We start from the raw sequence: 13,613 nt of genomic DNA on the forward strand, positions 1-13,613 counted from the left end.
GACCACTGTCCTATGCAAAGAAGTAATGATACCCATACCAAGGCCTTTGGAGACAGAAAATAATACAATTTTAGCTTACATGTATCACACATGTAGAACAAAGGGATCAGCTGTCTTATCATTTAATTTTTAATTATTATAAAATATTTGATACACACAATGGGTCATAATAATAAAATGAGCAACAATGGCCTGCTGGTGTCCAATTTAATGTCTAGAAGAGTATCCATATCAGTGAGGTTCCAGAAGCTCTGCTCAAGCCTGTTATCTGCTTCCAGCAGCCTGTAATGCCTGCCCCATTTAAAAAAAAAAAAAATCCTGGAATAATGTCAGTGTTCATATAAATATGATCTTTACTTGCTTTTCCTGAATAAAGAAGTTATTAATTGAAAAACAAAAACAAAATCTGAGTGTAGCTGGGCAAGCCTTTAACTTCAGCATTGCGGGCAGAGACAGACAGATCCCGGGAACTCACTGGCCAGCCAGTCTAGTAGAAAAGGCAAGCTTTCAATTCAATGAAAGACTTAGTTTTAAAGGACTAAAGTAGAGATTGATAGAGGAAGACGCCCAACTTCTGACTTTTCATGCATACACTAGGCACAAGTACTCCCACATGTATACATGGACCATCCTGTTATGGTCTGGTCTGTATTAGCCCCACATTGTAGGGACCACTTGTTCTGGACTGATGTCTTTGGGGCTGCAATTGGAACCAGCCGAACAGCCCTGCATCAGACCATGAGTGGAGTGTGGACACAGGATAGGCTAACTTCCCAACGGTGTTAAAGACGAGACAGACACATCAGGTCATACTGAAGGCTACAGTTTATTGAAGCATCATCTTAAGTAACCATCCATCTAAAAGTGGGGGTAATGGCAGAAGACATCAATTATCATGTATAAAGAGCTAATATCAAGGGCTGGGAGAGATGGCTCAGTGGTTAAGAGCGCTGCCTGCTCTTCCAAAGGTCCTGAGTTCAATTCCCAGCAACCACATGGTGGCTCACAACCATCTGTAGTGAAATCTGGTGCCCTCTTCTGGCCGGCAGACATACATGCAGGCAGAACACTGTGTACATAATAAATAAATCTTTAAAAAAAAAAAAAAGAAGAGCTGATATCAAATATTTCCCTTAATCCTAGAGACACTCCTTGACAGCAGGAACTCAAGCCCTCAGGCACTCCACATCAGCAGTCTTCCTAGGTGGGTGTAGTCCTGCCCTGCCCAAGTCTTTTGTTATACAGAATAGGAGCCATTCTCCACCCAGGCCAGGCTCCTAATCAGCCAACATCTAAGAGACAATAGAAGTTCTGAGCTCTAAGAACTCCTGGCTGGTTAGAACATATTTCCAAAATATTATGTGCCCCCACCACACACACCAATAAATAAATGATCTAATAGTTCTCACTGGGTATGGTGGCATATACTGTAATCCCAGCATATAGGAGTTGAGCCAGGAAGCACATAGGAAATAAAAGCCCATTTTAAATGCTAAAAATCACTCAAAAGTAAAAATAAAGGCTAAAGTTTTATTTTAAATGATTTTTTAAAATCAAGTAAACTTTAATTTTCATTGTGATATAAAACCAATATAACCACAGTATCTACTATTTTTGGAAATCCTGTGTACTATAACATTAAAATGTCATACAGTTAGCATAAATGGTATTGATAAAATTCTGTCAATACTATGAACTTATGTAGGATTTAAGAATTCTAATTTTGTATGGGAAGCAAACTAACTCTCTCCATTTCTGTTTTGTGAGACCCAGAGAAAACATGCCATCCCACTAGAAAATACTAGTAAGTGCCTGAGGTGGAATTGGCTTCCAAATGCTGTGCTGTTTCTACCCTCCCCACTGAATTACAGCCAAAATAGCACTTGTAAAGCTCTTTGAACTACTGGAGAATTGTTAATGCATTTATGAAATAAACAGCTTATTTAGGTCCAATATATAAGAGATCTCATCATGATGGTGCTATAGACCTAGTGCTGAATCTGACTTGAATGTTCTAAAAGATGAACCAGATGTAATTATTTTTATTGAAAGGAAAGAAAATTGGATGAGTGCTTCTTTTGTTTGTTCTTGGGAAAGATTAGTTTTGATCCCATTTCAGAGTATTCATCTGACTGCTTAGTGTAGTGAGCTGTGTAACTCTGTATGATGCACCATGTTGCGATTAACTCCTCCAGATACTTTGTTCTTTGAAATACTAACGTGGAGAATCAGTACACACAGTTCAAGAGTTCATCCTGTCCGCTTTGGAAAGGACAAACTGTAATATGATGAGGCTTAAGGATTATCACAGTTCTGAACTTAACTTTCTGTTCTTAAGAGAACAATTTCTACATAAATGGAAAAAAATGAAACTCTTGTTAACCTGATTTTTAGGATACAGAAAGAGCAAGCCATCTGATGGGGCTTGGGCATGTGGCTCAGTGGTAGTTCTTGCCTAGCAAGTGTGAGGAGGCCCTGGGACTGATCATCAGCACTGTAGAAAGCAAACAGAAAGCGTAGCTGTTTCTTAGTGAATAATCCTGCCTATTATCATTTGCTTAGAATGAAGTCAGAAGCCAGCTAATAGGTTACTTTCATATTAGCTTGCTGTTTAAATCATTTCATGTTACTGAAAACAATAGCTCACTTTATTATGCATTGTTCTAAAATATACCTGGAATGTATTTAATCAGATATATTAATACATGTAAATAAAATGATGATAATTAGGAGAAAGGTTTATTTCACCTGTCTCTGGACATAGGAGCCACACAGGGAATCTTCAGGTTCAATCAAGAGGCAGAGGAAGCAAACATGGGAAACAATCTCTGTTGTCTTATTCACAGGAAAAACAAGGCAAGGCAGGGTGAGCAGGCTTCTTTAAGTAACCTCAGTAGTATGAGGCTGTCTAGTTGACTGGGACCTGGCCCTGGAGTGGGAAAGGCAAGAGTAAATGGACTTGTATGAGCTTTGATTCATTCACATAGGAAAAAAACAAAACAAAACATACTCTCTCTGGTGACGAGTTTGCTATTCTTACAATTAAGAAACACTAGGTGGGGCAGTCCCTCTCTAATTGCAAGGCCCCAGCTACAATAGCATTAAGAGTACAGAAAGTTAGAAGATGTGATAATACACACATCAAGTCTGCTTAGGGAGTAACTCATGAGTGGGGTATATCTATGTCTCTGCTTCTACAGTCAGCATTGTTGCCAAGCTCATCCCGTATTTAGCAGAGGAGCCAGTGATCTAGAAATACCAATTTAGATGCTGTGAGAAATAAAAAAGTGAATGGGGCTGGGGAGGTGGCTCATTGGATAAAGCACTTGTCATGCAAGCATGAAAACTATAGTTAGATACCCAGAACCCCCATGAAAACCAAGCAGGTATAGCAGTCACTTGTAATCACAGTTATTAAGGAGTCAGGGATGAGAAATCCTCAGGAAGACTAGCTAGAATTTGTAAGTTCTGGGTTCAGTGAGAGCTTTGTTTTTCTCAATAAGTAAAGTGGAGAGTGATTGAGAAAGACCACCAGTGTCAATTTCAGGGGTCCCCCATATGCACTCATGCATGTAGTTCAACAATATGCAAGCAAACACACACACACACACACACACACACACACACACACACACACACACACACGCGCGCGTGCAACAAAAAGATAAACGAGTCATAGCTACTGATTTCTTAAGAATTTATAAACAGGACAGAAGATGTGTCCTGATAATCACAAATAATGTGATAAATGCTATATAGTTTATATAATGAAAGTTAGAATCTTAGGGATAGAAAACTAGACTAAAAGAGATGGATGTAAAGTTCAGAACTGATTCCTCACAGGCATGGGATCATGCCCATCAGGGAAAGAACGTACTATTAAATGGATCCCTGTGTGACAAGTACTTACCTATGGTGTGGTAAAAGAAATAGAATCCTACCTCATACCATGTTTGAAGTCAGTTCCAAAAGTATAGAATTTTTAATATGAAAAGGAAACTTTAAAAACACTTGGAAGAAAATGTCTTTTAGAGAGAGAGAGAGAGAGAGAGAGAGAGAGAGAGAGAGAGAGAGAAAACTCTTATGATCTGGGAGTAGAGAGGGTTTCTTAAATGCAAAAGGAAAGCAAACAACAAAAAGTAATCCAAAGAAAGTATCAATAGTTAAACCTAAGAAAAACTAAAACTTTTAAAATCAGAGAAGCTTTAAAAATTACTTGACTAGTTAGGACCCCAAAAGACAAGGCCCAACTTTGGTGGTCAGTCTTTTTCAGGTTCCTATCAGGTTTAAATAAGATTTGATAAGAAACAGCTAGTTGTCTTGCTTCGAGTGGGAGGGGCCAGTGTCGTCTTTGGTGGATTATGAGCTCCAATAGGGAAGGCAGATTGTCTTCAGTGTGCACAGAATACTCCTGACTTCCTGGACAGTGTGGGTAGGAGAGGCCTTTAGTAAATAGCCCAAATCCATGAACAAATATGCTTTAAACTTCAGATTACTATTTAGCTAAAAGTATCAATTAAATTTTAACCTTAAAATCATCACATGTAATGTAATTTCAGATCTCCTTTACTAATGCATTTATCACTGACCTACATCCAAATGTCCCTTATAAAGAATCCTTTTAATTAAAGCTGTAGGTAGGAATTGAACATTATTTCCCTACACTGAAGTTGATTCTTTAGAAACAGTTCATCAGTGATCTCTATCATCACACACAGTTTTGCTATTTTACCAGCCTCTGATATGCTTGTACATCATGAAATATTGTAAAGAAAAATAATAGTAAAATTTACAGTGGCATGGGTAAATCACCTTCTAAAGTCTTTAAATTGGGATTGAGCAATAATGAAAGCAGATAGGAAAGGGGAGAGTCAGGCTGCCATAGTGCAGAATGCCAACTTGTCCCCAAGTCTTCTGATTCTTGATGTGATTGATCACTTGGCTTTTCTGCCCATACAATTATTAAGTTAACAAGAGCCTGAGAAGTGATATCTTTTGTTTTCAAACAAAAAGCCTATCTTTGCTCAAACTCTGCCAAGCCTACATTGCAGCTATGTGAACTGGTCCTTTAATCATAAGTACCTACCTGCCAGTTAAAATCTGGCCAATATTTTCAAATTCCTAAATTTTATGTTTGTTCATTATAATCATGTATGTATTTGGAGAAAGATGATGAAATTTTCACATATGTGTAAGACTCCATACTTTATAATTTTGAAGGCCTCTATAACATTTAGAAGCAGTGAAACAGAAAGCTACTAATGAAAATAAAGCAAATATTTGGTATTTTGGAGGTGAACATGGAATTTTTCTAAAATCTCTTAAATCCCCCGTTTTAATCAAGCGTTCCTTCATTGAGGACCCGTCTACATGTAAAATGTCAGCATCTGTTCTGGAACTCGTGCCACCAGCCGGATAATTTTGGACAAAAACACTTTAGCTCATTAAAATTTTCACAGTGATATTGAAAAAAATGAACACAGTCCCTTGAAAATCTTCTAAAGAACTCAACATATTTTGATAATGGGGAATGTTGTCTATGATTTTAATCTCCGGGGCAAGAATGATTCCTGAACGCAAAGCAGTGTTGAAATGGATTTCCTATGTAGATCCTTCAAAACTGAGGGTGTTGGTTGGTGGCGCACAACAGTACAGGTGGTGAGTGAGTATCCAGCCTTCATGCGCGTGGAGTTATCACTTTAGCAAAGCAGCAGTGTCACTGGGACACTGGGCTAATCTCACTTTGTATCTCTGCATTCTTAAAGTTGGGGTAGTAGAGTGAAGCATTTTCTTACCCCTCACTAAGGACTTGTAGCAATGTGGCAATCTTATTGAGAGAAATAAATGCCATATTTGCTCCTTGTTCACTTGAGGGCTTATGTTGATTCATAAGTATTCATTAAAGCTTCCCCGTGGCTTTGCAGACCGGCAGCTGCTTGGTTCTGTGTTGATTTTACAGGAGGAGCCTCTCCTGATGCTTTGTAAAAGTCAGAAAATGAAGAGAACACACTATTAGGCTTTACCCTCTGTGCCTTCAGTTTTTCAGACACGGCTTGTGGCAATTCTGGTTCAGATGTATGTCTGTACATGTTAATGTATCTTCTCATCCTTACCGAATCTTTTGTTTCACTGTCTTGGGAGCTTTCCATCAATAGCATAAAAATCGGTTGGATCAGTCTTGGACTGACTGTATCCTTTTCGGATTCATTCCTCTGGCTCCTCGTTGGCCTTCTTAACCCTTTCCTCAATACAGAGTTGTGCTTCATTTTCTTAGATGAAGCGTTAAAAAATGCAAAAATCAGTTCATCTTTACTTGTATGGGGTAAATGTTAGAATAATTATGTAAGAATAAAAAATATATGACAACAAGAGAAAATACTGGCAGAAACAAGAAAATTCAGTAAAAATCTCACTAAAGACTCAAAAGGAGAAATAGAGCAAAAGTGACTTAAACAGAAAGCACAAAGATTTAGAAATAAGTCAAGGACATTAGCTACCAAAGTAATGCAAATGAGGTCTTTAAAGGAGAGAAGACCACTGGTATAATTCTATGTAGAAAGCTGGATAAAATTTAAAGCAAAAATTATCAGGAGTTGCAATAATTCTACATTTACATGAACTTCCTAGCTTCCAGATATATGAAGCAGAATTTGAGGAGGAAAAAAACCAAAAACAACAAAAAAATGAGAAGTGACTGATAAAACCATACTCATAGGAAGAAATCTTAATATAAACTGCCATTAGTTGATGAGTTAAGCAAAAATAAGACATAAGATAGTTTTGTTGAATGGACATGGTCACACATATATATGTTTTTGTGTAGAGGTGATCTGGTCTTCAAAGGCAAAAGTATTCTTTTGCATATTGGGTTTGCATTGTCATAAGCTAATGTATACACAATCAAATGTCTTATTGCTGGATCTGTTACTTGTAAATCTACTGCTCTGTTCAACCAGTCTAAGAAGTCCTTAAATAGTTCTCTTTGTCCCTGTTCTATTCTGGTATAAGCTTGCAGTCGTTCCCCTGGCTCACGAACCTTATCCCATGCCTTTAGTGCTGCTTTTCTGCCTAGGGACAGCATATGGTCATCATATTCAGCCTGAACCTGTGAGTCAGCATAAATACCTTCCCTTAGGATTTTTTCAAGAGGCACACCAAGACCATCTCTAATGGCTTGATGCTCTAGAAGCTTACTTCTTCCCTTAATAATGCCTTCCATTCGATTTGACAAAAATTCTCAAGGACAGCTGACAACAGTCCTACCCAATCTGCAGGTGTCACCCTGTTAAAGGTGGCCCATGAATGTAATAGCTATTTTATGTATGGGCTGTGAAGACCATACGAGACAACTGATTCTTTAATATGGTTAAGATCTTTCAACCGGATAGGCTGCCATACATAAGCCACCTGTCCCTGGGGGTGTTTCTTAGTTGGTGGCTTTTCTACCAATGTTGCTGGGTAGACCAATGGTGTACGCGTAACAGCTTTAGAATGATTGAAATACCTGTTTGGAGTAGGTGCCTCAGAGTGAGTGATTCTGTCTCCTCATCCTCAAAGCAATCCTTGAGTCTAGCGACGATGTCCTCATGGGAAGTTTCAATCTCATTCATCACCAAAGATTCAAGGCATGATAGCGAATCCATGAATTGCTGTGACTGCTGTTCTATACAGTTTTCTAGGTGTTTAATACATTTATCCCTAGCTAGCATCTGGGTGGCATGGATACTGCCATCCAGGAATTGAAATTTAGAATCAAGGTCGTGATTTGCCTCAGCAGTCGACTTGATACACCTTTCTAGTTTGTTAGCTCTGTTCTGTAATTCATCTTGCAAGCTTTGAAACTTAGATTCAACTCTATCATCTACCCCCTTGCATTTTTTAGCCATTGAGTTAATGGCATTATCCAGTTGTTTAAACCTATCATCGGTATCTTGTATCTTAGTATCCAAACTACAGGACACAGAGGCTATTTGAGTTTCCAGTTGATCCAATTGTTTAAACCTATCTTAGGTGTCTTGTATCTTAGTATCCAGAGAGGCTATCTGAGTTTCCAGTTGGTTACATATATTCTTTAATTCATCACAGTCCTCTGACCGCCTAGCCTCTAACGCCTCTGAAATGGAGCATCTCTCTGCGTTATCTTATCATAAATGTACTGCATTTCAACTTGTATGGTAGACAGTTATGCCCATATCATATAAAACATAGAGCAAAGCCTATCATCTAGCTTCTGTTCTACATGCTGCATAAATGTATCATGGGTCAGTCTGGTCTCCAAAACCTCATTACGTAAAGCTTGCATGTCCTGTAGGCAGGTGGTGAAATTAGCTTTATCCCTGTTCCTGAGGCCTCTGGCTAATGGTAATATGTATATTAACACATTAACAGCTAATAAAGCATATAGGCCAATATTCAGCAGATCAACCTCTTCCTCGAACATTGAATTTACATAAGAAGTGAAAACATTACCCATCAAGACCAATGATAAATATTCGGCCATATTTATCAGTAGCGTTAACTCCAGATGCAGTAACCAGTTTTGACCAGCAGGTGGTGCAGGTGCGCTTGTTTTGAGTAGGATCGGAAATTTCCTGAAAAATCCTTACAAGGCGTGTTAAGAACAGATGGGAAAAATCTTTGGACGGTACCTGGTGGAGACCAAGCTTTGCAAGTGTAGCTGGGCAGGGGTGTGGTTGGGCTGAAGCTGCGGGTAGCACAGCTATGGGCCTGGGTACAGAACGAGTGAGATTCAAAAAAGAAAGAAAGAAAAGGAGGGAGGGAGGGAGGGAGGAGGAGGGAGGGAGGGAGGGAGGGAGGGAGGGAAGGAAGGAAGGAAGGAAGGAAGGAAGGAAGGAAGGAAGGAAGGAAGGAGAAAGAGAATTAATTATCACTGCCTACAAGCTGATGACTTTATTCTAGAAGATAAAGTAGATGACAGTGTTTCTGGGCCGTGATCACCAGTGACCAGTGTGTGACTAAGTACAGAAATACTGCTTGAAAACAAAGGCATTATATTAGATAAGGGTTTACCTACTTTCTCAGTAAGAGAGTTTTTTGGGAAAATAATTTCCTGGAGTTTGAGTTCTAGGAAAAATAAGAAAACAGCCAGGTGTGGTAGTATGTCCCTGTAATCCCAGGAATCAGGAGGCTGAGGAGGCTAAAGTGTTCCAGGTCAGCAATATGCACATACAAAGTAAGTAATTTTTAAAGCCTTAATCTACAATCCAAAATATCAATGTCGAGAACATGATGGAACTCTGAAGACATGCCTACATGGACTAAGTTTCCACTGAGCCCTGACCATGTGGAGCTGCCAGGAAGGTGCCAAAGGCTGGAGGTGTCACTCAGTTGGTACAGTGCTGGCCTAGGTTTTGTGAGGTCAAAAGTTGGATCCCTTGAGAGCAGGTGGTATTGGAGAAGAAATGAATGTAGAATTGAAGAAATAGAGACAAAATAATTAGGCATTTAAAGATGTGGATATGTGAATGGCATCTGAATCTGGGGCATTAATCTGCATGAGAAAAAGATGTTGGGAGAGAATAGAGAAGCATTTTGTAGGTCCTTGAGTATTTGAAGGCCCAAGATGGAGAACATGTCATACCTGGGGGGTCAGATAATGAAGCATCTCAGGAAGGAGGCCTAATTGCACATATCAAATCTACTGGGGACTGAAATGAAATGCTCTATTTAAGCACCAGGGAGACTATTGGTATCTGCTCAAGAAAACACAAGTAAGATAGAGGGACTGAAACACAGTGAGGGCTGAGGTTTTGATACAAAGAACAATCTTTGGGAAGTCTCCAGTGTGGATATTTGCAAAATGGAATGAAAACTCTGGGTTGCAAAAGTTTGGCGAATACCCCACTCCACAGGAAACAAAAGGGCAGAACTGTAAGAAAAGGTATACAGAAGAAGTATTCCCTGCCCAAAGAATGAGAAGTGAGAACATATCACATGATGCTTTTGCTGCTATCTATTGATTATTCTATAGAGAGTGTAGGGGGAATATTCTATGATGCAGTACTCTTGGCTGTCTTAAATGTATTATTTTTCACTCTTCTCTAAAAGAAACAAGAAAAGTCAGTGGGCTGGCAAGATGGTTCAGTGGGTAAATATGTGAGTTTGATCATCAGGATCTATGTAAGAGGAGAGAACCAACTCCCAAAAGTTGTTCTTTGACCTCTACACATCATGGCATGTGCTTGCATACGTACACAAATATATAAATAATAAAAGTCATCAAAACAATTTAGGGGGCCAGCAAGGAATGACACTTAACAGGAAAAGGCCCTTGCTACCAAGCCCAAAGACCTAAGTTAGATTCCCAGGACTCGTGTGGTAAGAGTGAACTGACTCCCACAAGCTTGTCACCTGAGACTTTCCTGTTTGCCTGTTGTCATGTTACATGTACACACCCACCCACCCGCTTCCTTCACATATGCATTAACAAAGTAACAAAGACAAACATAAAAGCAAAATCCACAGGCTCATGATTTTAGGAAGGATAAAAGTTAGTCAGTTTGGTCTTCTTTAGCCACTAGCCAACCCAAGCAACTGGCGCCCAAAGAACAAATTTCTGTATCTTCAGTGATGCCTGTACATCATTAAATTCATTAGACATTTGTTTCAGAGTATGAAACTTTACATCTCATAATTACGTGTGTGTTGGAAGATGTGCTTGTACTACTAGTCCTATCCCTTTGTCCCAGGGCCTTTGCACAATTGTACAGCACAATCCACTTGCTCAGTTTGTCAATGCATGAATCGTTTGCCACTACATGCTTAGTATATTTAACTCATTAAAGAAATGCAAGTGAAAATGTCAGCAAAACACCACCCCTTACCTGGTAGAATGGACACAAAGCTTGAAACTGTCATAAACAAGTCCTAGTGAGGATATGGACAAGTGGCACTTTTGTACTCCACTCAGGGTGATGCTGACTGTACTGATTCATGGAAATGTCACTTCAGAAAATGGTGTCAGTCTCTTTTCTTCACTTTGACATGTACTGGACATGAACTTATGTTACAACCCAGGATCTCACTCCTGTTATTTACCAAAGAGAAATGTTGATATATATCCTCCCAAACACCTGCATGTGAAAGTCCCTGGCTATTTTATTCCTAGTTACCCAAAATAGGAACTGATCTAAATGTTCTTCACCATATGAAGAGATGAACTATGCTGTATCTCAAAATGGAATGTTAATCAACAATCAATCATTGGTAGCCGACTCCCAATGTACAAACTCTATGGATGAATCTCAAGTGTGTTCTGTTAAGTAAAAGAAACTGGGCAGAAAGGCCAATTACTAGAATTGAATTGATAAGAGATACCAGAAGAGGCAGCATGTGGGGACATATTACAAAGCAGGGTGTAGAGGACTTAGAATGAAGAATGGGCTAATAATGAAAGGGCTGTTCTTCAGACTGTAGACCCGAGCCCTATCCTGGTTATGGAGGGATGAATGGTGACAGTTACATGACTATGTGCATTCCTTAGACCTAAAGAAGGTAAAACTTTCTTGTACGCAAATTCTATCCTCCATAAACCATCAAAACCAACAAAAATATCTCTCCACCTTGAGACACTCCAGATCTTGTCCTGTCATAGTGCCCATCCTACTTGAACTCTCCCTCATCTTCTTGCTTGCTTCATAAAATCCTTCACAGGATCACCCCAGGTATACATGATTTCTCTCTGGGCTTTCAGTTTGACGAATCAAATGTTGACCTTTCTTGACCTATTCTCTTTTTCTGTTCTATCAAATTCTCAACCATTTTTAATCTTAACTACTTTACTGAGAATTTATAAAATTTAAGCACTTGTAATGTGCAGTAAGACTGTCAATCTCTGATGATGAAATTAAGATCATGTTGACAGAGTTACTTCCATACTTTCTCCACAGATAGCAGAGAATGCCTTGCAGACGACTGTAGTATAATTGCTGGAGGGAACCTCACTGGCTGGCACCCAGACTCCGCTGCTGTGTTATGGAGAAGAGTCTTGGGAATCCTTGGGGATGTGAATAATATCCAGTCACCGAAGATCCATGCCAGGGTTTTTGGCTATCTCTATAAACTGTGGCACAAACTGGCCAAGGTGTGTTCTGCTGTTACCTTTTATACTAATCCAGAAAATTTAACATACATCATTGAACATACAAACTATTGACTGTATTCTGAAATGCAGATTATGTATTTAGATGAAGTATATTTGATTGCCCAAGAGTAAGTCATAAATTTCGTCTGTAGTTTTAATACTTTATTAAATGCCTAAGAGTTATTTCATTTAGTACAAAAGTATATTAGTCGAAGATATTAAGAATAGGCTATTATGTAGTTTCATTATTCATTTTAGTAAAGTGATACTATTTTGATTGTGCAAAGTTGGGAAAGTATAGAAAAGCATGAAGATATTTATATCCCCATTTTATAGAATAACCAATATTGATATCTAAAATATATCTATTTCCATGGATAAAGACATTTTACAAAATAAACTTTTAGAGTGGCTACAGTTTTCCTCCTGTCTTTTGTTTTGATACTAAATATACATTTTCCATCATTAAATATTTTTCCAAAAGATGACATGTTCATATAGCATAATTTATGAAATAATTTCTTACCATTTGGAGTTCAGGACCTCCTTAGGTATTCACATACTAGGAAAAGCAATACCATTTTTTGTGTGTGTTTAAAGCTACAACTACATGCAATAAGCCAGACATAGTCTAAAAGGACAAGAAATCTTAGAAGAAAAACCTGTAAATACTATAGTTTTCTCATTCCACATATAAAAAATAGAAGTGATTTCTTGGCTGTGCAAGACAATATTGCTACATAGTTGTAATAAGTAGAATGTTATCTTGTCTACAATTCTCTTTTGAATTAGATACGAGATAATCTAGCAGTAAGCCTGGACAACCAGTCATCTCCATCTCCTCCACTCTTGATCCCACCACTCAGAATGTTTGCATCATGGCTATTCAAGGCAAGTGTTTATTCTTTTATTGCAATTTCCTCTTCCCTTCTGAAATTGAGTTTAAAAACTGTAATTGCCCAAGACTGCATGTTTTGAAGACAGGCTGGATCTTACTACAGCCAGCACATCCCACATCTCCAAACAATTCTTCAGGAAAACTGAGAAGTAAATGAAATGTTGAAATGCTCTGCATCTGGACTTGATTTAATCTAGAAACATCATCTCCTTGGCAGGCTACAACTCTGCCAAATGAATATAAGGAAGGCAAACTGCAAGCCTACAAACTGATCTGTGCCATGATGACCAGACGTCAGGATGTTCTGCCAAACTCGGATTTCCTGGTGCATTTCTACCTTGTGATGCACCTGGGATTAACCAGCGAGGACCAGGTATCCTGTGACTCCTTTATCATGGTGTATCATAACAAGAAACTGTTTGCCACACTTTAGATGTATCAGGGCTTGTGAAAATATATCAGACCTGCTTAAATCCTCAGTGGCTTCTATTCTTCACACATAAGGTCTTTGAAAGTGTGATCAGGGCATTCCTGCTTCTTCCCCTCACTGACCGCATTCACCAACTAAGTCTGAATTTTATCCTGCAATCCGTATGATCCACTCTCTGCCTT

At 38.8% G+C, this 13,613-nt stretch overlaps 1 protein-coding gene across 5 annotated transcripts in view; it reads left to right on the top strand.

The window, feature by feature from the left end:
- The window catches only part of Ralgapa2 (Ral GTPase activating protein catalytic subunit alpha 2), a 281,098-nt gene that overhangs the window by 117,305 nt on the left and 150,180 nt on the right, over positions 1–13,613 (top strand). For all 5 annotated transcript variants that reach the window (XM_035446794.1, XM_027421594.2, XM_035446793.1 and 2 more), the window contains 3 exons: positions 11,910–12,103; positions 12,896–12,994; positions 13,219–13,374. In XM_035446794.1, coding sequence (XP_035302685.1) covers positions 11,910–12,103; positions 12,896–12,994; positions 13,219–13,374 — 449 coding nt within the window. The remainder of the gene's footprint in view (positions 1–11,909; positions 12,104–12,895; positions 12,995–13,218; positions 13,375–13,613) is intronic.

This window comes from Cricetulus griseus, chromosome 6 (assembly GCF_003668045.3).
Source record: "Cricetulus griseus strain 17A/GY chromosome 6, alternate assembly CriGri-PICRH-1.0, whole genome shotgun sequence".
NCBI lineage: Eukaryota > Metazoa > Chordata > Mammalia > Rodentia > Cricetidae > Cricetulus > Cricetulus griseus.